The sequence below is a fragment of the Sinohyriopsis cumingii genome, chromosome 16 (assembly GCF_028554795.1).
Source record: "Sinohyriopsis cumingii isolate HCF-2022 chromosome 16, ASM2855479v2, whole genome shotgun sequence".
NCBI classification, from domain to species: domain Eukaryota; kingdom Metazoa; phylum Mollusca; class Bivalvia; order Unionida; family Unionidae; genus Sinohyriopsis; species Sinohyriopsis cumingii.
In genome coordinates this window covers 36,928,453-36,952,702 of record NC_142976.1, presented here as the reverse complement: position 1 = coordinate 36,952,702, position 24,250 = coordinate 36,928,453, and the positions used below count along the sequence as shown (strand labels likewise).

Here is a 24,250-nt window from a genome sequence, read left to right as displayed (position 1 = left end):
TAATAATAATAATAATAATAATACATGTAATAATAATAATAATGCTATTATTCAATAAGAAGCTCATCTGGTCAACAAACCAAATGCCCAGTACAATGACATGTATATGATGAACAAATTATATATTTGTGTGTCTTTAAACAACAAAAATTTTACACTAATTTACTAGGTATATGTATTGCAATTTTAGACTAATTACCATATATGCTGCAATTTTACATGATCTACAAGGCATACAGTACATTGTATAATATTCATATAAAGAATGCTTGTGGACCTGTACAAGGTAATTCAAGGTGAATAAATGACACTTGTACTTTATATCTCTCATACGTTACACACAGTGACATCAGTTCCTAAAAATAGCTACCAGCTAACTTTCAGACAAATCGAACCAGCATAACAGCGATCAGTGATCTTTTCCATGTTATCATTTTTACTGAAAACAATGTACCAGGCACTACATTTTTGTTCATCCAAATAAAGCTGAGCATTCCAAAATATTTAGTTACATCAATGGTTTGAATGTCAAGGTCTGTAGACTGTGTAATTCTTAGAATCAGATATGATGAATCTTTCTGGAATAGTATAATACACAAATTGCTTGAAGAAGAGTACTCTGCCAAAGTGGACACCACCCAGGAGTTTTCAACAAGGTTTTGAAGTTGAGTACTCTGCTGAAATGGAAGTCATGAGGGGTTCAAGGTTTTGAAGTTGAGTACTCTGCCAAAATGAAAGCCACCTGGGGTTTTCAAGAAGGTTTTGAAGTTGAGTACTCTGCTGAAATGGAAGCAAAATGGGGTTTTCAAGAAGGTTTGAAGTTGAGTACTCTGACAAAATGAAAGCCACCTGGGGCTTTCAACAAGGTTTTGAAGTTGAGTACTCTACTGAAATGGAAGCAAAATAGGGTTTTCAAGAAGGTTTTGAAGTTGAGTACTCTGCCAAAATGAAAGCCACCTGGGGTATTCAACAAGGTTTTGAAGTTGAGTACTCTGCTGAAATGGAAGCCACCAGGGGTTCAAGGTTTTGAAGTTGAGTACTCTGCCAAAATGAAAGCCACCTGGGGTATTCAACAAGGTTTTGAAGTTAAGTACTCTGCTGAAATGGAAGCCACCAGGGGTTCATGGTTTTGAAGTTGAGTACTCTGCCAGAATGAAAGCCACCTGGGGTTTTCAACAAGGTTTTGAAATTGAGTACTCTGCTGAAATGGAAACCACCCGGGGTTTTCAACAAGGTTTTGAAGTTTGTTGTTGTTGTTGTTGTAGGGTTTAACACCATTTTTCAGCACATGATAGGCTATACATGGCAGCCAGTATTAACGGTGGAGGAAGAACCCCAGAAAGAACCACCCACCCACGAGAAGCTACTGGCAAGCTTTCTCACATACCCGAGAGTCGAACCCACGTAGACAGAGGTGAGATGACAGTGATCCATAACGGAGAGCGCTTTAGACCACTTGGCCACTCGGGGCCCCTTTGAAGTTTGAGTACTCTGTTGAAATGAAAACCACCTGGGGTTTTCAACAAGATGATGAGTCTATCCTGCTTTTTTGCAATGCTATTACCCCAATATTCTAATTGTGACATGATACAAGCATTGTAGAATATATTTTTCTGTTCTTGAGAAAGATAAGACTTGATCCTGTTCAAAAGACAGAGTAGTGAGTTTACTTGTTTGGTGACCTTATTGAACTTGCATTTTCCAGCCCAAGATATTGATGCTATCTACTTTTTCATTTGCAGACTACAGTGTATTCTAAATCTACTCCATTCTGTATTATTTGGAAATTTTATTTTCTCAGATTTTAGTTTGACTCCACTTCCTTTGGATTCTGAATTCACTGTACAGATCTCACAGCAGTTGTTTTTACTTGGTGTCTTGATGTATGCTAGTGCCAAGCTCTGTGCTGAAAACTCCATCATTAGATAATGTAGTTATCCTTCAGAATGTTAGTGATGGCCCAATGACGTATGCCACCACAGAAAGAGTAATGGTTCAAGAATTAATCCTTATGTAACACCTGACTTGACAAGTTTCACACCTGAGACTGTAATTAAAACAGAACATTCTGTTTTCTGCCTTCAAGACAAAATTAAAAGCAAATTAAACTTTCATGGTTAACTTTACATATTCTGAGTTTTTCAATCAGGAATTTGTGATTAATAAGGTCAAAACCTTTGCGAGGTCAAAAAATACCGTATCTACCAGATGACCTTGATTTAATGCTTTTAACCAATCATCCACCATACCAGTAAGTGTAATGATGCATGAATATCCTACACATAAATCCTTATTGTCTGAAATTCAGTAGACTGGAAAATTTCAGGAAGTTCATTACAAATACATCTTTCTAATATCATTAAAAAAAATGATAAAACTGATATTGGTCTATAGGTATTCATAACAGAACCCCCTTTTGACGCATAGAAATTACTTTTGCCAGTTTTAGATTATTTGAAAGAATATTCTTAGAAATATTTTTAAAATATACAAATTCAGCATTTATTAATTAAATATTTTAAATAACTTCTAAGATAATCAGGAGCCAACCCGTGTAAGTAAGGATTTGTAGACTAAAACCCATTTAAAGTTGAGTACCCTGCCATAATGGAAGCCACACAAGCCTTCTAAAGATCTCAGAGATAAAAGAATTCTGAAAAAATTTTAATGCACTATTGTCTTCAATAAGACTGAAAATCAAGCATTTAAAATATCAGAATTCAGTAATAGTGAAATCAAAATAATGAAATGCGCATAAAGATAAAAATTAAACAAGAATTGCATTCATGAACTAACACGCAGCAAGATTTTTCATCCTGGTCAACAACAAATGAATTCAATTTAAAAAATACACAAAAGAACCAGTTAGTCTCAGGTAATGATCAAAGATTGGCATGACAGTATTTGATCCAACACCTGGTACTGTCCTCAACAGTGATTTAGAATTCTGAGTGATATCCAACTTTAAAATTGTCGTAATTTATAAATCTGCTTTTTTATATGTAAGACTGAAATAACATCAAAAGAACACTGGCTTTTTAATGTTGATTAACCTGAACCAGGGGGAATTAATAATATGCTTGTGCAATACTGATGTTTAGAAATATACTTTCTTCACTCTGTATTATATGCTGTACATTGATCTGCATGGATTTTAAACAACATTATTTTAACATTATACTAAAATTAAGCAAGATGTGGTCACCCAAACTCACAAACTGTTCATTCACAAGTTCTTCAGTCACCATTTTGTTTTTGTGTATGCCCATTCGTTTAGATCATTGTGTCCATTATACTAAACTTTGTTAGCCTAAACACTGTCTGCTGTCCATATCAGACAAGCATCCACTATTATTAAGGACATTTATACAAGGAATTTCAGTGGTGCCCCCCCCCCCATTTCCATTCTGAACAGGTATCTGCTATATGGAGCTATCCACTTTGGCAGGTTACATACACTATGTGCCACACCAAACCATCAAATTAACATTTTTGGCAAAACATATTGAACATTGGTGTTACTCACAAACCCATATTGACATTGTGATTTTAAGGAAAAGCTTGTGTTCCAGTGTTTTGGAACTAGAATGCTGCTTGTCAGAGAAGTGGAGAAGGCAGGCAGGCAGGAAGGGGTTTGTGAGCCCATAGCCCTCACAAAGCATTTTGGCCAGTGAAGGGTGTATTTGAAGTGGGGGGGGGGGGGGGGTGAATATGTGACCCCACATACCTCGCTCAGCAGAGTAAATTAGAAGTGTTAGAGTGTGCATCTCCATAAGGGCCCCACCAAGCCGGTGAATGGGAAATTCGAAAAATGAGCAGGAAATCAAGATAAAATTAGCATCGAATTCTGGAACAGTGAATAACGTTCAATTGTGGCCTTATTTTGTGAAGAATAAATATATATATATATATATATATATATATATATATATATATATATATATATATATATATATATATATATATATATATATATAAAATGAATGATAAACTGTAAATTTATTGAGACAAACTGTGGAGTGATATTCTGATCAGATTGATATACGTGGGAAAAATAATTTTGGTGAGTTCCTAATATAATGTATACAACTGTACAATTAAAATTACAATTAAAAGTCCTGAATAACAAGACTTGAATCAGTTTCTATTATTACTTCATTTCACATTTTATTATCATCACGAGAGGTAGTGTTCATGGGAATGTGTCAGTGTGTGCATTAATAGTGTTATATGTCAATAAATGAAACATTAAGTGTTTTGCATTGTTTATCTTCGTCCTCTGAGTGATTATCGACTGACCCAAACATTTACCATCCCCTATCTAAAGTATCTGACTAAGTGTACAATGGGATTATAAAGTAATACAGTCCTATATTATTTACATTAAGGAAATATTGAAAGAATTCAAATAAATACAATATACTGCCACATGTGTGGAAATTCAGTAATACATCATGTGGTCCCCTCTTGAAAGGTCCTTCTCATGAGATGGTATCTCCTATCAACCTGGACCAGCATACCTTTTGATCATTTTCCTCCCCATGTGAGGCCATCCCTCTGCAAAGCCATCTTTGATGCATGGAACCAATGTATTTGCTTAAACAGGGAGTCCAAAGAAAGACTCCATTCTATTATTACAAAGGTGAGACAACTGTAGAAATTCTACATACCAGACCTGTGACTAGAATGTAGCTCGCTAAATGTGGATTTTCCTTTGGTGTAGTAAAAACTGCTTAGCACGTTTTTTTTAAATTTCCCAAAAATATATTGTTGTTAGAAAGGGTACTGTAGAAGATTTAACCTCTAGAAACAACATATTGTCACTATAAGAAATCCTGTCCTATAAATATATCATCACTATGTGAAATCCCTTGATATAAACATACCACTGCTATAGGAAATCCTTTGCTATAAACAATAAATCATCATTGAGAAATCCCTTGTTATAACATATCACTATGGGAAATCCTTTGATATAAACATAACACCACTACAGGAAATCCCTTAGTATGTACAATGAGAAATCCTTTGTTACATATCAACGTGGAAAATACCTGGGTTTGAACATGTCACTAAACAAATCCCTTGCTATAAACATATCAACACTATGGGAAATCCCTTGCCATAAACATGGAAAATTCCTTGATATATCTTGATGCAGTCCAAAAGTTTATCACAGAAATCAAAATATTTATTTCTTTTTTCTCCTTCTATACTTTCCTAATAAGATTTTATCATCATTATTTAAATTACTGGTATTTATCTAATAATCCATACCCAAATAGAAATCCACCTTGAAATTTTTATTTATCATCCATGCACACACTTCCTCCCATCATCATATAAATGATGTTATTATTGACAGCCAATAATTTTGTGTTCTAATAACATAAACATGTTATAACTGACAGCCAATAATTGTGTTCTAATAACATGAACATGTTATTATTGACAGCCAATAATTGTGTGTTTTAATAACATGAACATGTTATTATTGACAGCCAATACTTGTGTGTTCTAATAACATAAACATGTTATAACTGACAGCCAATGATTCTGTGTTCTAATAACATAAACATGTTATAACTGACAGCCAATAATTTTGTGTTCTAATAACATAAACATGTTATAACTGACAGCCAATAATTGTGTTCTAATAACATGAACATGTTATTATTGACAGCCAATAATTGTGTGTTCTAATAACATGAACATGTTATTATTGAGAGCCAATACTTGTGTGTTCTAATAACATAAACATGGTATTACTGACAGCCAATAATTGTGTGTTCTAATAACATAACATGTTATTATTAACAGCTAATAATTGTGTTCTAATAACATAAACATGTTATTACTGACAGCCAATAATTATGTGTTCTAATAACATGAACATGTTATTACTGACAGCCAATAATTGTGTTCTAATAACATAAACATGTTATTATTAACAGCCAATAATTGTGTGTTCTAATAACATAAACATGTTATTATTGACAGTCAATAATTATGTGTTCTAATAACATAAACATGTTGTGTTCTAATAAAATGTTATTACTGACAGCTGGTAACTGTGTTGTAATAACCTTGTTATTAATGACAGCTAGTAATTTGTGCTCCAATAACAATGTTATTACCGACATCTAATACTTTTGTGTTCTAATAACAGCTAGTAAAGTTGTGTTCAAATAACAAGTTATTACTGACAACTGGTAATTTTGTGTTGTAATAACATTATACTATTAATGATAACTAGTAATTTGTGTTCCAATAATAATGTTATTACTGACAGCTAGTAGTTTTTTGTTCTAATATGTTATTAATGACAGCTCATAGCTTTGTGATGTAATAACATGGTGTTATTATTGACAGGTAGTAATTTTGTGTTCTAATATTATTTGTGACTGTACTTTTTATGTTGAATAACATCATGTTATTACTGACAGCCAGTATTTTTATGTTGTAATAACAATGCTATTACTGACCCCTAGCAATTTTGTGTTCAAATAACATAATATTATTTGTTTGACATTTAGAAAATTTGTGTTCAAATAACATAATATTTATGCTGACAGCTAGTATATTTGTTTTCTAATAACATCTTTATATTTTCTTTAGAACTTATTCAACATTTGTTAATACTGGACATTTTCTCTGAATTATGTCAGTGTAAAGATCATCTACCATATATAATCACAAGTCAAGTCCACTTACTACAAACTTTACTGACCAATGTGCTGGGACATCGTGATCTATGCAGTTAGAAGCAATCAAATACATATTGCATATAACTTGTATTTATTAGTCATCACTGGTTTAAATTATTTCCAACCGTATGTATGCCAAAAAGAATGGTTGATAGGTACATTTCAAGCAAATGTTTCCTTCTCTGGAATGATGAGCATTTTTTCCTAAGGGAGGGAGACTGGAGGAATGAGGAACTAGATTAAAGATTATAGGTTTAATGATGTTGATATCTGATGATGCAATAATATCAGAGTTACACAATCTTTCTTCATCATTTTTATTCTACAATATGAAGATGAGCTTGTCTTGAAAAATGACACCTGATACCAGACCATTATCAAGACAGATGATCTTTCACGACTGGTCATAACACTAAGTAATCAGTAAATTTGTGCACTGAGAACTTGGTCTTTCCAGACATGCAGTCTCATCACTGCTCATAACACTATGCAATCAATAAATATGTGCACAGAGAACCTGATCTCTCAGATCGTGCTGAGTGGTCTAAAGCGCTCACCGTTCCAGATCACTGCCATCTCACCTCTGCCTGTGTGGGTTCTAGTCCAAGGCTCGGCTGGCATGGGTACGTGATAAAGCATTGCCAGTAGCTTCTCATGGGTCGGTGGTTCTTCCCTGGGTTTTCCAGGGTTCTTGCTCCACCAGTTATACTGGCCACCATGTATAGCCTATCTTGTGCTGAAAAATGGCATTAAACCCGAGAACAACAACAACAACTCTCAGATGGTCTTTCAAGACAGGTTTTACCTACTATATTATCAAGTTTCAGATTAAGATAATAAAGTGACAAGAATTAAAATGTTAAAATAATGATGAGAATGAAGATGAAACAAATGATAATGATTCTCATCACAAGAAAATTAAAAATAAACTGGCATTATTGTTTTAAGGTTCTTGACTAAACTTGATCATGGACTGTGCTTTGATAAGTTTGGTGACTTAACATTACAGACAAAAAATCTCTGCACATAAAGTGATAAAAAGATCTCAACTCCCAAACAGTTAAAAGCTGATTTTATATAATGCTGCAGAACAGATAAGCAAAGGCCAGTAACTCAAAACATATTTGGTGCAACACATCATCCAACAGGTGCAATCAACAGAACTTGTGCTTGTGCAATGATTCATTCAGCTGCAATATTAATATTATGCCAGATAAAAACACATGCATGTAATTAAAGAGACTGAAGACCGTTAATTTTGTTTAGGTCATAAGGGCCCCCAAGTCAAATTACAAACATTGGAAAATCTTGCTAAAAATGTAAAACTGTAGCAATCTACCCCTGAAAAACAAACCTTCTGCAACCAGTCTATCTTTGCACTCAATGACAGACCCTGACCCCATTTTCCTTTAAAAATCAATTGACTGTGCTAATGAATACAATAGAATTTTAATATCTAAGGCTTGCCATTGCAAAGAGTATAGTTCTGGTACATGTCCAGTCTCCAGATCTCTTTGAACTGATTTTGCAAAACTTGATAAATATAAGAGTATTTCTGATCGGTCAATTGTAAAAATACCTGACTGTAAAATCCACACTCTACTATTGAGTCCTGATCGGTCCATGGAACACAGCACCATGTTGAAATTGGCAGGATTAACTCAGTATTATTAACTGTATTTATCTAACTTGTCCAGTGTTAGAGCACACTGTCAGTGATTGGTCCTCTGTGGTCCCACACATTTACACATACTCTGCCAAAGGTCATACTTGCTTTAGCAATTCTGGCATTTGTTTCATCATAGATGTGGACTGCACATGAGTGTGATGCCAAGATAGGTGAACTTCTACTGCCATGAGGGTTTGACCATTTACTGTCTTGGCAGACTCTATGCAACGCTTTCCTGGTACAGGTTCATGCATCACTTCTCTGTTCTTGATAACAACTGTGAGAATGAAAATGTTACAAGCTGAAGAGAAACCATCCATACTGTGTTGCAAGTCAGACTCAGATTTGGCATTCAGGAAACAGTCATCAGCAAATAGCAGATCACGAACAGTCACTTCCTTTGACTTTGTCTTCACTTGTAAGTCTTCTCAGATTTAACTGTTTGCCATTAGTCAGGTATCTGATGTTGATCCCATCAGTAAGCATGGAAGAACATCATAATGAAGATGGTTGGGGCCAACACAAAGCCTTGCTCAACTCCATTAGTGACTGGTTCAGATTACTAACCAGCATCCACAACACAAGCAAGCACGCCATCATGGAACTGCTGAACCATTCTGATGAATTTATCAGGTAAGCAACTTTTGCCATTATCTTACAAAGGCCTCTACAGCTGTCTGTGTCAAAGGCTTTTGCCAGGTTGATGAATGTCATGTACTGGTTGGAATTCTGTCTCCAGCATTTCTCCAGGGACTGACAAGCTGCAACACCATGTCTTTCACCCCTTGAACTTTTCTAAAGCCACACTGATTCTCTGGCAGGAGACCTTGATCAAAATGATTCAGCAGAATTCTGGCATGAATTTTGCTGACTATTAACAGCAAGGAGATGCCCCAGTGCCCTTTTACTCTCGGGGAATAGTTCCCAATGTCCATCTTGATTTTTAGAGTTCAGTCAGTTTCTGTGCCATGTGCCTCTGGTTTTGCAGACTTCTGTTGGTATAGCATCTCCTCCATGTGCTTGGTCATGTGACAGCAGGTCAAGTGCTTTCAGTTTCAGTCAGCTCTGGAGGATCAGCAAGGGATATGATGATTTCCACTTAAGGCAGTCAATCATCTGCCTCCTTGCTAATGGATGAATATTGATTGAAGAAGTTGTTTAAGTGTTCTGCCCATCTTTGAAGTATCTCTTCTTTATCAGTGAGCATCATGGGACTCAGCAATCAGTATTGGAGATGTTCCTGATTACTGTGGCATACAGTCAAAGCATCATATAAGTTCTTCATATCATTCCTCTCTCAATCTCTTTAAACTTATTACTTAGCCATGAGTCTTGAAACTCTCTGAGCTTGCACTGGACACTGTTGAAGGCTGTCTTCTTAGATGATGAAGTGCTGCCTTCTAGACAGGCTTTCTGTATTAGATGTTTCTCATACAAAAGTTTCTATATGGCAGCATGATTCTCATCAAACCAATTTCGATGTTTACACATGGTAGGTCCAAGGGTTTTGAATGCAACTGAGTGCACAGTCTCTAAAGGATGCACAGTTTTCCACCACAGTCTAGGAGCTTGTATTGACTTTATCCAGTTGGTTGCACAGTTCTTTAACAAATGCCTGTTTCACATTTTTGACACTTTTTTTGACTTATGGTCATCTGCTATGATGAATCCAGATATTGTGCTTGGAGACTATCAGCCTGTGGTCAATCCAGTGTTCTGCACTTCTCATGGCCTTCATCATGCCAGACTCATCTCCTGATGCTGACATAGTCAGTAAGAAGCAGGTGCTTTGAGTATGGGTACATCCAAGACATCTATAGTATAAGTCACACGGGTTATGTAGGCACTCAACACCGACTATTTCAGTAATGGGTGTCATTATTTAGAAATCTGATTCTACATAACTTTAAGTGGCAAATATTCACTTCATTTGGATTTGTATACATCCATATTCCTTTGGAATGTCATTATTTAGATGCCCTGAGAAGTGCATATGGCAAAATCAATGTTGAAGTATGTAGACATTTTTGGATGAAATGAACCTAATGGTGTGATCCAGTACAATCCTGATTGAATGTCACATGCTGTAAAGTCACAATGAAAGCTACACATATTGATAAACAAATTTTACTACCTATAAACAAATCTGTACTACCCTTGATTGTGATGATTCCACTCAATGCATTCTTATTTTGACCCAAGTTTAGTACATGGCCATCACCCACTGTAAAAGTCCATAGTCACAGAAAATATTCGTCTGGAAGTTTCTTGGTGACAGTTAAGGTATAGTGCATTCATTGATCAGGGTTGAATAGTTTCTGGTTAAAGAAAACTAGTGTTAAATTTTAAAAGAGCAATTTCTGTTTAATTTAAAATGAGTAAATGTGCATACATGACCCATGTGACTTGTACTATAGTTGTGGTTTGGCAGGTGGAAGACTGTGTCGGTGATTAGGAGGTCATGTTCAGCACATTTACTCAGTAGATACCCACTGCTGTTGGATTTGCCAATTCCTTTTTTGCCAAAGATACCTGGCCATGTCTGGTGATTTGCAACAACTCTAACTTTGAAGTCACTAAGGATGACAAGCTTGTCTGTCTTTGGAACTTTGGCAATAAGAGACTCCAAGTCTTCATAACATTTGTCCTTGATTCCATCTGGGTTGGTCATAATGGGTGCACAGGTGTTTATGAAAGTTGCATGTTTTCTTCATGATAGTAGGGTTCTCATTTGCATTAGTCTATCATTCACAATCTTTGGAAGATTTGTGAGCTTGCTAACTAGCTGCAATTTGATGCCAAACCAACACCAGCTTCATGTCACTCTTGTTTACTTTGGCCATCCTAGAAGGTGTGGCCAGTTATTACTTCAGAGAGTCATCCTTCCTCTGCTACGTGAGTTTCACACAGGGCTGCTATCTGGTTGTTGAAATTGGCCAGTTATCTACCTACTAGAGTTGGCCTATCTACTGGCCATTAGAGTGTGGCCTATCTACTGGCCATCAGAGTGTGCACATTTCAGGCATCACTGTCTTCTTATTATGTAAATGTACTGCTAAAGTGGGATCCCTATCAGCTGACCAGGGTTAAGGTGAAGTACGCAATGTTTATTGCACCTTTTCCAGCCCTTTACTCATGATACAGAGGTGAGCAGTGTGATCCTAAAAAGGGCTGCCCAGTCACTCAGTGGCTGCAAGGTTCCACTGCTGCTTTGATCCAGTAAAAAGTGACCTTATGACCTGAGTCACCTGTGTGCAGTGAATCTACTCCTGCTTCTTTGCCACTCACCCATTATCACAGGACTTGAAGGTGTCTGGTGAGGGGAATAGTGTCATTGCTTGTGTGTGTGTTGGATATAAGCAAGGGAAAGTCATGCAGAGTTGCCTCACTCACTTGTCCAGGCTTGTCTGAATCTAGTGCTATGACAATGTCATGACAAGCCTGCTATCATAAGTAACATTAGACAGTAATACCTGTGACTGTTAATCCAGAGCAGACAGCTACACCTAGCTCCCTGTGGATCCACTGCAGTCAAGCAGATATGCTCATCCACCTGCTGTGAAGGCTGATGACAAGAGCTGTGTGGACAGCATAAAGCATCAGCTCAGATGCAATAGGAATCAATGGTCATCCACTGTATCTGGACATGTCTCCAGATATCTCAAAATTGGGGTGCCACTGGATATATAAAATACCTCAGTATATGTTGACCTCACCTATAAGGCAGTCCACTTTTATGGTTCCATAATTAACATCAAATCAAGAGTTTACTGTACAGCAAAAAACACTGTGTGATCACAAGAGTCTGGGCCAAATGCAAAGAACAGAAACTTTGATCTGCCACCACATAATATGCCAGCAGATCGGGTCTCTGTTGTTTGCTCTACTGATTAGGCCTAAGAATCTGCACAGACACAGATCTGCCAGCACATTATACAACACAGATCAGCCAGCACATTATATGACACAGCTCTGCCAGCACATTATATGACACAGATCTGTCAGCACATTATATGACACAGCTCTGCCAGCACATTACATAACATATCTGTCAGCACATTATATGACACAGATCTGCCAGCACATTATACCACATAGATCTGCCAGCACATTATGTGACACAGATCTGCCAGCACATTATACGACACAGATCTGCCAGCACATTACATGACATAGATTTGCCAGCACATTATACAACACAGATCTGCCAACACATTATACAACACAGCTCTGTCAGCACAATTTCTTTGTTACAGCCATAATATATTTTGGTGAGCAAATAAAATAAATATGTTACAGTATTGAATATCATGGACTTGAATAACGACCTTGTAACTGCTAATGTGATGAAGTGATTAATATTCTCACAATGAAAATATTGTCAAAAGAGAAAACCAAGCATGGCAGTATCAGAAGGAAAACAGTAGTGAAGAATAATATGAAATAAATGAATAAAATTGTGTGCAGAATCGATAAAAGTTTGAGTCTATTCTCCCCCTCTGTTGTACACTTTAGATTTACTGATATATTATCAATTATATGACACTGATTATGATTCAAGAAATATGAAACATTTCTTGATATTATTGGTAAATGCAGTGAACTTGATTTTTGTACAGGTACATTATGTGCATAAATCAAATCTTCTACAATCATCACCATAGCTGTATTATACAGTGCAAGTACAGTTATCATCATAGCTTTATTATATAGTGCAAGTACAATTATCACTGTAACTGTATTAAACAGTGTAAGTACAATTATCACCTTAACTGTATTAAACAGTGTAAGTACAACTATCATCATAACTGTATTATAGTGTAAGTACAATTATCACCTTAACTGTTTTATACAGTGTAAGTACAATTACCATCATAACTGTATTACACAATGTAATTACAAATTATTATCATCTAAATATTCAATTAAATAAAAATTACTTTTTTCAGCACATATTTTTCTGCTACATGAAATTTAATTCTAATCCCCTCTTATGTCTCCATGTCCGAATCAGTAGGTGATTTATAAGGTTAATAATCTTATTTCTGTTTAATATATTCTCAGATAATTTGCTCAAATCTAATTTAATTTTCTGCAGGTAGCACTGCATTCTGTGTTGCATACTGCTGAACTGTCAGGTGGACATTGTAAGCTCTGTCCCCCATAATGACTAAGATAAGTGGATTTGTTAAATCTAGGGGAATACTGGCAGTTTGAGGTGCAAGAATGTCCTCTGGGATCACTTTTAGATGCAACATGGACCAACAGTCTCTCTTTTGACAGTGGAATGGTTCAGTTTAACTGTATTGAATCACTTTTTAAATATGTATGACATATCTGAAATCACTCACAAAATCATTACAGAGAGGGAGAAATTCAATATATTATTTGATGTCAGTTTTAAAGTTTGGAAGCCAAGCTACTGCATCAAAATCAGTGTTCTGTGGTATAGAACACAGAAGTTGGATCACTAAATATATGGTAGTGCATATAAAAGGTATCTGTGAGACCAGGTGTTTATTTTAGTAATCCAAGCCCTGTGTTACAGAGGTTGAAAGAACATGTATACAATTAAAATCACTCTTTATATGTATACTGTCAGTGTTAAGTACTGACTACAAAGTTAAAAAAATACTCGTGTCTTACCTACGTAGTCTCCATGCTCTACAGCAAGTAAATAAGATAACAATGATAACGATATCATACCCACAGCCTTATTGGTGGAACTCGAAAGTATTCCAAATACAGTAAAACATCCCAAGGCAAGAACCTCAGCAACCTAAACTCCCCTTGAAACTGAATAATATTTCTCCATATTTTAATTCTTTAATTTCAGTAAACCTGAACTTGGCAAACTGAAACCTCTCAAATCTGAAAACCAAAATATATGTATTTTTTTAATTCCAAAGTCAAACTTACACTAAAATGAACCACAAAGAACCAAACCCAGTACATGTGACTAGTCAATGTACTTTAAACAGACTAAAGTCATACAGCAATTTTTAAAAAAAAGCAAATATAGACACAAATACTGGGATAAATTAAAGCCGATTTAGAAACACAGATGCAATAAAATTTAAATTAATACATAACTCTGTTTTAAAAACTGATTGGTTATCAATTTAATATCAAAACATACAACATTTACTTGTATGTGTTAAGATACATGACTCATATCACTCTTAAATGAAAACTGAGAACCTCAATAAATCAAAAATCCTTCAAAAGTTCAAACACTGAAAATTTAATTCATTCTGAGAGATTTGGGTCTTGGACGGTTTTACTGTATAAATGAATTACAACAACAACAAAAGCATTTTCCTTGCAAAGTTTTCCCATCACCTATATACCATGCAAATGACTGAAAAAATTTTGTTATGATGAATAAACTAGTTGAATTATAATAAAAGACATTCTGGTCATTTGATGTGAGTATAATGCCTATCCATCAACAGATGTCACAATGATTTTGTATGTGCAGTGACTTTGAAAAATATGTGGAACCCAATGGCATCGCTAGGGGGGTGCGGACCGCACCCGGTGACACCATCTCAGAGGGGTGACACCAAAATGAAAAACTGCAAATTTTACAGAGCACACACTGCTCGGTCTAGTCGGATTTCATAAGTGGATAACCGATCATAGTTAAATACATGACTAGCAGGCACAGCAGTGGCGTCGCTAGGGGGATGTGAGGGGTGCGGTCTGCACCGGGTGACACCATCAGAGGGGGTGACACCAAAATGACATTACTAAGGATTCTGTATGGTCTGTTACGGAAGGAGGACCATGGGGGTGACACCATGAGCTACCGCACTGGGTGACACCAACCCGAGTGACACCACTGGTGGAATCCATCACTATGTAAATTCATAATTTGTGAGAGAAAAAAATGGGTTGCCATAATAGCCACAGTTGCCTCAATTATCAATAATAATAACAATAATAATAATAATCTTTGCTGTCACTGTCCTTTCATAACAATCTCAGCTCTATCTGACACAGTACTTGTGTTTTGTAGAAAATGCCTTGCTACTTATTACTTCTAGATTCTCAATTCTTTAATTAAATATCTATTCATATTTTATTCATTTATTTCCCACATAAAGAATTTGGCACTTTTCTTAGTTTGTGTTAAAATCAAATCAGCTTCATTTCAAATTCGCAATGGATGACAATTTAATGATTTTTTTTTTAATCATGCAACCTGCAGTGGGAGATGATGCCATGGCACAGTGGTTAGGTTTTATTGTGCACTTGGGTGTACAATATTAACAATATGATAGTGTACAAAATGGTGAAGATACCATTGTCTTGTTTCTAAAATAAAATGTGAAGATACCATTGTCTTGTTTCTATAATAAAATGTGAAGATACCATTGTCTTGTTTCTAAAATAACATGTGAAGATACCATTGTCTTGTTTCTATAATAACATGTGAAGATACCATTGTCTTGTTTCTTTGTCTTTCCACCACTAAGTGTTTAATACTATAAAAACAAACAGATTTGCATTTATAAACACAGATCAACAAGAATAAGAAAAACAATATTTTTAAAAACTGCCAATAATCATGTGAACACTGAATCATGCCAGCATTACAAATTTCAATTTTCTATCTTAAGTTGGCTTTGCTTAATTGTGCTAATAAGGTTTTTGAAAAAATGTCCTAAAAGTTTTACATTTGTAAACAGCTGAAAAATTGGTGTAAAGGCCTGAACATCTTAGAGAGTAATCTATAAAAGAAAAGAAACAAGCCAATAAAATTTCATCTGTATACTGCGTATTGTTTTGGCTCATCTGCAGGAACAAGGTTTTGTCAAAAAAAAGTCTTCATAAATGTGACATAAATTGAAACATGCTGCAATGGTCAAAAAATCTAATCAGGTCAACTACATACAGTATGCATAGAAACATGCCAGTTTATTAATTTTTTTCAATACTAAGTGGTTTTTGTGACTGATACAAGGCTTGACTGTGACTGACATGGCAAATCAAGAAGTATTGCCAGATTTAGCAAAGTGATTAATAGTTCCTAAACTATTATATTTTACTAACCATCATCCCAGTTACCATAGTGCAATGCATAATATAATTCTACATTTTCTATTACAGAATAAAACTTGCTTATTTTTTCCATCCATCTACAACTGTATGTCCACTCATTTCTAATGAATATGCACTACAGACATCCCATGCTTCAAAATACAAACATCCTTTCTTTATCATATAAGGGTTGTCTATAAAGTCAATGGGCTAACAATTTTCTCTGCAATATAAATACAATGGGCTAAAAAAATTCCTTCCACCATAAGGTAAATTGGCTCACAATTTTCCTTCCACTTTAGAGCAAATTGGCTAACTTTTTTCCTTTCTGTAAAGTCAATGGGATAATGATATTTTTTTTCACTTAAGTAAATGGACTATAAATGTCCCTTCCAAGAGGAGGACTCAATCATGATAAGCTGCTGTAAAGTTCAAAGGGCAAAAATAACAGATTCCTATATTAAATCTGCTTTCTCACGTTTTATAGACATCCCTGTATATGCATGTGTTCTCTAAAACCTTTTCCACAAAAATAACAATTCTTTAATCATGCAATTCCCATGTGCTTACATTAAGTGCAAGTTAAACTTACCAGACATATTCAAAGAAGTTTAATGAAGTCACTTAAAAAGGAAGAAATGTAAATTAACACAACAATAAAACCAATGATATATAAATTATATATTTTTCTTAAGCATAAAAAGTTATATTCATTTCTTTCATGCTACACTGTACGGTTATTTATTTGCATAAAACCCAATCTTTAATAATTGCCAATTCCATTGTTTTTAATATTGATTTGAATACTGTTTTACAGCATAAATGTTAGAGATGATTGACTACACAAGAATAATAAAAGACTGGACCCATCATGATCTCAATTTTCATATCAGCATGGTCCCAATGCAATGTGGGCTACAGAACTGACTCTGCTGCTGTTATTATTATCATTATATAAATCAATACACCTACTCAGCAATTTTTTAAAACAAATAAGTACAGATCATCATAACCTGAATTGACAGATTTAAATGAGTGAAAAATAATGGAAAATACAACGACTGATCATGTCAACCCCTTTCCTTTGATTCTAATTTGATCATTTACATGAAAAATGCTTTCATGGAGACACTGACATTTTATAACTGTATCCTGCAGAGATATCAAAATATGTGGTAAAAACAACTTTGATTTAAAAAGAAGGACCCTGACTACATTTCTCACAAAGATGCTTTATAACTAAAAAGTTTATGCTAACTACCATCTGTAATAATTCATTATAGAGTATACAATATATTTACATTAAGTAATGTAAATATACTCTACAATATAATAATCCAACTTAGGTTAACAATAATAGGTTCATATTAAAACTGGACATTATGAAAGTAAAGTGTGGTTATGAGAGACTTAAGTATTTATAAATCAACATTAAATGCAAAGAAAATTCAGGTTCTGAAATCTTTTTAGTAAAAGTATTTTACTAACTGAAACTTTTTACAATCATCCACATAGTATATTTGCTATTCAAAAAACTGAGATCAATATCAACTTGAATCTGAAGAACTGACAAAAATACAAATAAAAGACGCAACTATGTTCCTTATTCTATTATGAAATAAGACTCTTCCACTAGATACTTACATAGTTAAGGCCTGTATGGGATATGGTTTAAAATTACTGGATGCTGATTTCCCAGGGGCCCTTCCTGCCGTTCTGCCAAATGAAGAATGTATTCCTGAATTAATCCTAGGAGTGTGACATCGCTCTCCCTTTTCTGAGTCACTTTGAATGTCTGAACGTGAGTCATTCTGAGTATTTGAGACTGGATTATACACAGATGTTAACCTGTATCTGTGTGCCTGACTAGCAGAACCTGGCTTCTGATAATTACCTGTTTTGTTACACCGTATACATGTACAGGGTGTTGTAACATTTGTGGACAAATTGGCATTCAGCGAATTGTCACGGCGTGCATGCTGATAAGAGTTTGGTGTGCCAGTTGATGCTGGTGGAGAAGTGTGACCATTCCAAACACTCTGTTGATAAGGTGATGGCTGTGGAGGTGCTGAATGCTGAAACAAAAATTATGAGAAAAATTCAGACCATCCCTACATGTGAGGTCTGTGAAATAAGATTTAATTACTCCATATTTATTTTCCAGTCATAAAAATGAGTATACAAAACCTATGTCTTACTTTTGGTATTACATTAGCATTGTATATGCAAAAAGTATATGAAACCCATGTCTTGTTTTGGTATTACATTAGTGGGATATCTTACTGTGATATCTATGGCTGCAACATTTTCCAAAATGTCTCAATGTGCACATGCAAAATGTCTCAATGTGTACATGCCAAGATGTGTACATGCCAAGATGTCTCAATGTGTACATGCCAAGATGTCTCAATGTGCACATGCAAAATGTCTCAATGTGTACATGCCAAGATGTCTCAGTGTGTACATGCCAAGATGTCTCAATGTGTACATGCAAAATGTCTCAATGTGTACATGCAAAATGTCTCAATGTGTACATGCCAAGATGTCTCAATGTGCACATGCAAAATGTCTCAATGTGTACATGCCAAGATGTCTCAATGTGTACATGCAAAATGTCTCAATGTGTACATGCAAAATGTCTTAATGTGTACAATGTTGCCAAGATGTCTCAATGTATACATGCAAAATGTCTCAATGTGTACATGCCAAGATGTCTCAATGTGTACATGCAAAATATCTCAATGTGTACCAGCCAAGATGTCTCAATGCGTACATGAAAAATATCTCAATGTGTAGATGCCAAGCTATCTCAATGTGCACTACCAGTTAACTGAAATGATTAGAAAGTCAATTTTCTCACTACTATCTGCTAAACTGGGATGCCATTTTGATTCTACATAATGACCAAGAAGCTATATAGTGGCTTTGAAACTTGAAACAGTATTTCACAAATATTTTACAAATTAAAGTTTCTCTTAACAAATTATAAGAATTATATCCATGTTTAATACTAAATATAGCACTTTTAACAAAACTGTAATAACATTATCTGTAAATAATACTGATAGGTTATGTTGTGCAATGTGCATTAAAACTAATTCTCATTAATGTTTTGATTTTTTTTCCCCTAATGATGCCACATTTGATGTGAAAATCATAGATAATGGTAATTTAACTGGAAATGGTAGTTCTTGTGTCACTGATGGCCACATGTATGTTTGTGTACATGTTTACAGACAGTATATCAAACTAAGCCATTTACATAAATCATACTGCAATGTCAAAGCAATGTAATCTTTTAAAAGTAATATAATAATAAGCCAATGCATTAATTTTTTATACAAGAATAAAAGCCATTCAATTTTTCATTCAGAGTTTATACATATTATTCAGCTCTTTTGCTCGTCCTAAATATCTGTCTTTGTTTTGCCAAAATGTCTTTCCACTTTGTATCCTGAAGTATAAATACCTTTCTACTTTGAACCCTTAAACATGATTGTCTTTCCACTTTATATCCTAAAACATGTCTTTTCAGTTTGTATCCTCAAACAAGAATGGAAACATGAAATCCAAATAGTACATATCATTTTTAATACTAGTGATGTTTTGTTTTTTTCTATTATGATTTTTTTTCATCTGACATTTTGAGCATGATACATAATTTGTAACAATTTACTTTTTACAAGATTTGACAATTATAAACTTTTTCATGCATTCCAGCCAACCAAAGAATATCTTCTGGGTGTATCAATTTTGAAGACAACTATAAACTTTTTCATGCATTCGAGCCAACCTAAGATTGTCTTCTGAATTTTGAAGACAACTGTTAACATCATAGTAGCTGAGACTGATTTGACTTACATGTAAACAGAAGTGAAAACAGATATGTGAAAAGAAACTATATGTTACAGCATATTCTGTGCATGCTTTTGGCAATCTTTTTCAATGGAATTCTTGAAAATTCCTATGTAATAATTTAACCATTTACAGAGCTCATTCATTTCTACTCAATGTAAAACACCCAACAGCTATCTGTATCTGCTAATTACTTTTTATTTTTAATTTGTCTCTTTTATAAACAAGAAAGCCTGACATCGCTTACATGAAACAAGAGTCCCTGAATGCTTAATGGGACTGATGTTCTTCTGACAGAAAAGACTTTCTTTTCAGGAATTCAAGATAAGACCATTTCTTTCTCTTAACTGTCACATTTTCAAACCATCTTATATATTCTTCATTGATAACAAGCATTTTCAAATTAGCTGCTGTGGTGGACATACTGGATGTCAGCTGGACATCAGTTTAATTCAGGACAAACAAGGCATCATAGGAAATCTTCTGGTGAGAACCACATGTTGAGATGAGTTTCCATTTTGAAGGTGCAATGGTAAGATTTTCATTATAGAAGATACCATGGTGACTATATTTGATATCAGCCATCAGACTAGACATCATAAGAAGTCTTTTGGGGAAAGCACAATGTTGATATTAGACATGCATAATTTTTATTTTGTACTGTCTAGACATCATAAGAAGTCTTTTGGTGAAAGTACAATGTGGATATTAGACAGGTACCATTTTTATTTTGTACTGTCTAGACATCATAAGACTTTGTTGGTGAAAGCACAATGTTGATATGAGCAGTCCTTTATTAATAGTGACAAAATTTTCAAGATGGCTATTGTGGCAACAAGAAACAGAAGATGGATCACCATTTTCATTTATGACTAAACAGACATCAGATGAAGTCTTTCAGTGACAACCCCACGCTGATATGACCATTCATTCAGGAGAAATAGTGATAGCAAGATTTTCAAGATGGCCACTGTGGCAGGTACATGTATAATGAATGTCTGAATGGCACCATTTGGACCAACCAGACATAATAAGAAGTCGTTTAGTAAAAATGCCACATTGATATGACCATCCATTCAGGAGGAGTAGTGGTAACAATATCTTCAAGATATACTGGACATCAGGCATGCAGCATTTTAATTTAGACCAAGTGGACATCATAGGAAGTCTTCTGATGAAACCCTCACGGCAATATTACTTTTCATTCAGCAGCAATAACAAGATTTTCAAAATGGCCACCATGGCAGCCATATTGGACATCAGATTGGCACCATTCTGATTTTTGGACCAACTAGACATCATACGAAGTCTTCTGGTTCAATATGCCTTTCCATTCAGCAGGAGTAGTATTAACAACATTTTTCAAGATGGCCAATATGACATTGTTGCACACAGGATCCAATAGACAGGGGACACTATGTCCCCCACCTTCCAAATTTGGGGACACAAAATCAGCTGGACCCCGAGTGATTTTTACCTAATTGTCCTAAGAAGATTATTGTCCAAAATTAAAGCCCTCACCCCCCTCCCCCCAAAAAAAAATATTTATGTAAATAAAAGAAGAAAACAAAAGAAAAATTGCTGTAATAACTTTAACATTTAAACAAGTCATTTATACATGGATTAAAATCTGACCCAAAATAAAATAGTGTCTACACAATCTAGATACGCACTGCTCCAGTGGCCTAGTGGTCAGAGCGTCCACCTCGGATGCAGGAAGTCGCGGGTTCAAACCCTGGCCAATTCATACCAAAGACTTACAAAAATGGTACTAACAGATGCCTCGCATGGCACTCAACATTAAGAGGTTAGTGTTAGGACTGGTTGGCCTGGTGTCAGGATAATGTGACTGGATGGGACAACATGCTACATGTCTGTAGCATGATGCCCCAATGCTAGACATCACTATAAACTGTCACACTGCAGATATCATAACAATATGACTGAAAAATTGTTAAAGCTACGTTAAAAATCTTAATCACACACACACACAATCTAGATACCATATATACTGAAAGAGAAGTCAGATCCAACTATAAACAGTGCAGACCCTGATTGCCAGCACATTATACTACTTAGGCATAACAAACTGGATAGACTCTGATCTAACAGCACAGTACATTACTTAGGCTTAACAAATTGGATAGACCCTGATTGCCAGCACATTATACTACTTAGGCATAACAAATTGGATAGACTCTGATCTAACAGCACAGTACATTACTTAGGCTTAACAAATTGGATAGACCCTGATTGCCAGCACATTATACTACTTAGGCATAACAAATTGGATAGACTCTGATCTAACAGCACAGTACATTACTTAGGCTTAACAAATTGGTTAGACTCTGATTGCCAGCACATTATACTACTTAGGCATAACAAACTGGATAGACTCTGATCTAACAGCACAGTACATTACTTAGGCATAACAAATTGGATAGATTCTGATTGCCAGCACATTGTACTACTTATGCATAACAAACTGGATAGACTCTGATCTAACAGCACATTATACTACTTAGGCATAACAAACTGGATAGACCCTGATTACCAGTACAGTATACTACTTAGGCATAACAAACTGGATAGACTCTGATCTAACAGCACATTATACTACTTAGGCATAACAAACTGGATAGACTCTGATCTAACAGCACATTATACTACTTAGGCATAACAAACTGGATAGACTCTGATTACCAGCACAGTATACTACTTAGGCATAACAAACTGGATAGACTCTGATCTAACAGCACATTATACTACTTAGGCATAACAAATTGGATAGACCCTGATTGCCAGCAAGTTGTACTACTTATGCATAACAAATTGGATAGACTCTGATCTAACAGCACATTATACTACTTAGGCATAACAAACTGGATAGACCCTGATTACCAGTACAGTATACTACTTAGGCATAACAAACTGGATAGACTCTGATCTAACAGCACATTATGCTACTTAGGCATAACAAACTGGATAGACTATCTAACAGCACATTATACTACTTAGGCATAACAAACTGGATAGACTCTGATCTAACAGCACATTATACTACTTAGGCATAACAAACTGGATAGACTCTGATCTAACAGCACATTATACTACTTAGGCATAACAAACTGGATAGACTCTGATTACCAGCACAGTATACTACTTAGGCATAACAAACTGGATAGACTCTGATCTAACAGCACATTATACTACTTAGGCATAACAAATTGGATAGACCCTGATTGCCAGCACATTGTACTACTTATGCATAACAAATTGGATAGACTCTGATCTAACAGCACATTATACTACTTAGGCATAACAAACTGGATAGACTCTGATCTAACAGCACATTATACTACTTAGGCATAACAAATTGGATAGACCCTGATTGCCAGCACGTTGTACTACTTATGCATAACAAATTGGATAGACTCTATCTAACAGCACATTATACTACTTAGGCATAACAAACTGGATAGACTCTGATCTAACAGCACATTATACTACTTAGGCATAACAAATTGGATAGACCCTGATTGCCAGCACGTTGTACTACTTATGCATAACAAATTGGATAGACTGATCTAACAGCACAGTACATTACTTAGGCTTAACAAATTGGATAGACCCTGATTGCCAGCACATTATACTACTTAGGCATAACAAATTGGATAGACTCTGATCTAACAGCACAGTACATTACTTAGGCTTAACAAATTGGTTAGACTCTGATTGCCAGCACATTATACTACTTAGGCATAACAAACTGGATATACTCTGATCTAACAGCACAGTACATTACTTAGGCATAACAAATTGGATAGACTCTGATCTAACAGCACATTATACTACTTAGGCATAACAAACTGGATAGACTCTGATTACCAGCACAGTATACTACTTAGGCATAACAAACTGGATAGACTCTGATCTAACAGCACATTATACTACTTAGGCATAACAAATTGGA

The 24,250-nt window shown here is 35.2% G+C and overlaps 1 protein-coding gene across 4 annotated transcripts in view; it reads right to left on the bottom strand.

Moving 5' to 3' along the window:
* LOC149780217 (uncharacterized) overlaps positions 1 to 24,250 on the bottom strand; it is a 112,645-nt gene that overhangs the window by 76,848 nt on the left and 11,547 nt on the right. For 2 of the 4 annotated variants that reach the window (XM_089936974.1, XM_089936976.1), the window contains exons 2-3: positions 18,067 to 18,497; positions 14,023 to 14,040 (exon numbers count right to left, since the gene is read on the bottom strand). In XM_089936974.1, the coding sequence (XP_089793100.1) occupies positions 14,023 to 14,040; positions 18,067 to 18,497 (449 nt within the window). The remainder of the gene's footprint in view (positions 1 to 14,022; positions 14,041 to 18,066; positions 18,498 to 24,250) is intronic. The other 2 variants (XM_089936975.1, XM_089936977.1) reach the window with 1 other exon arrangement.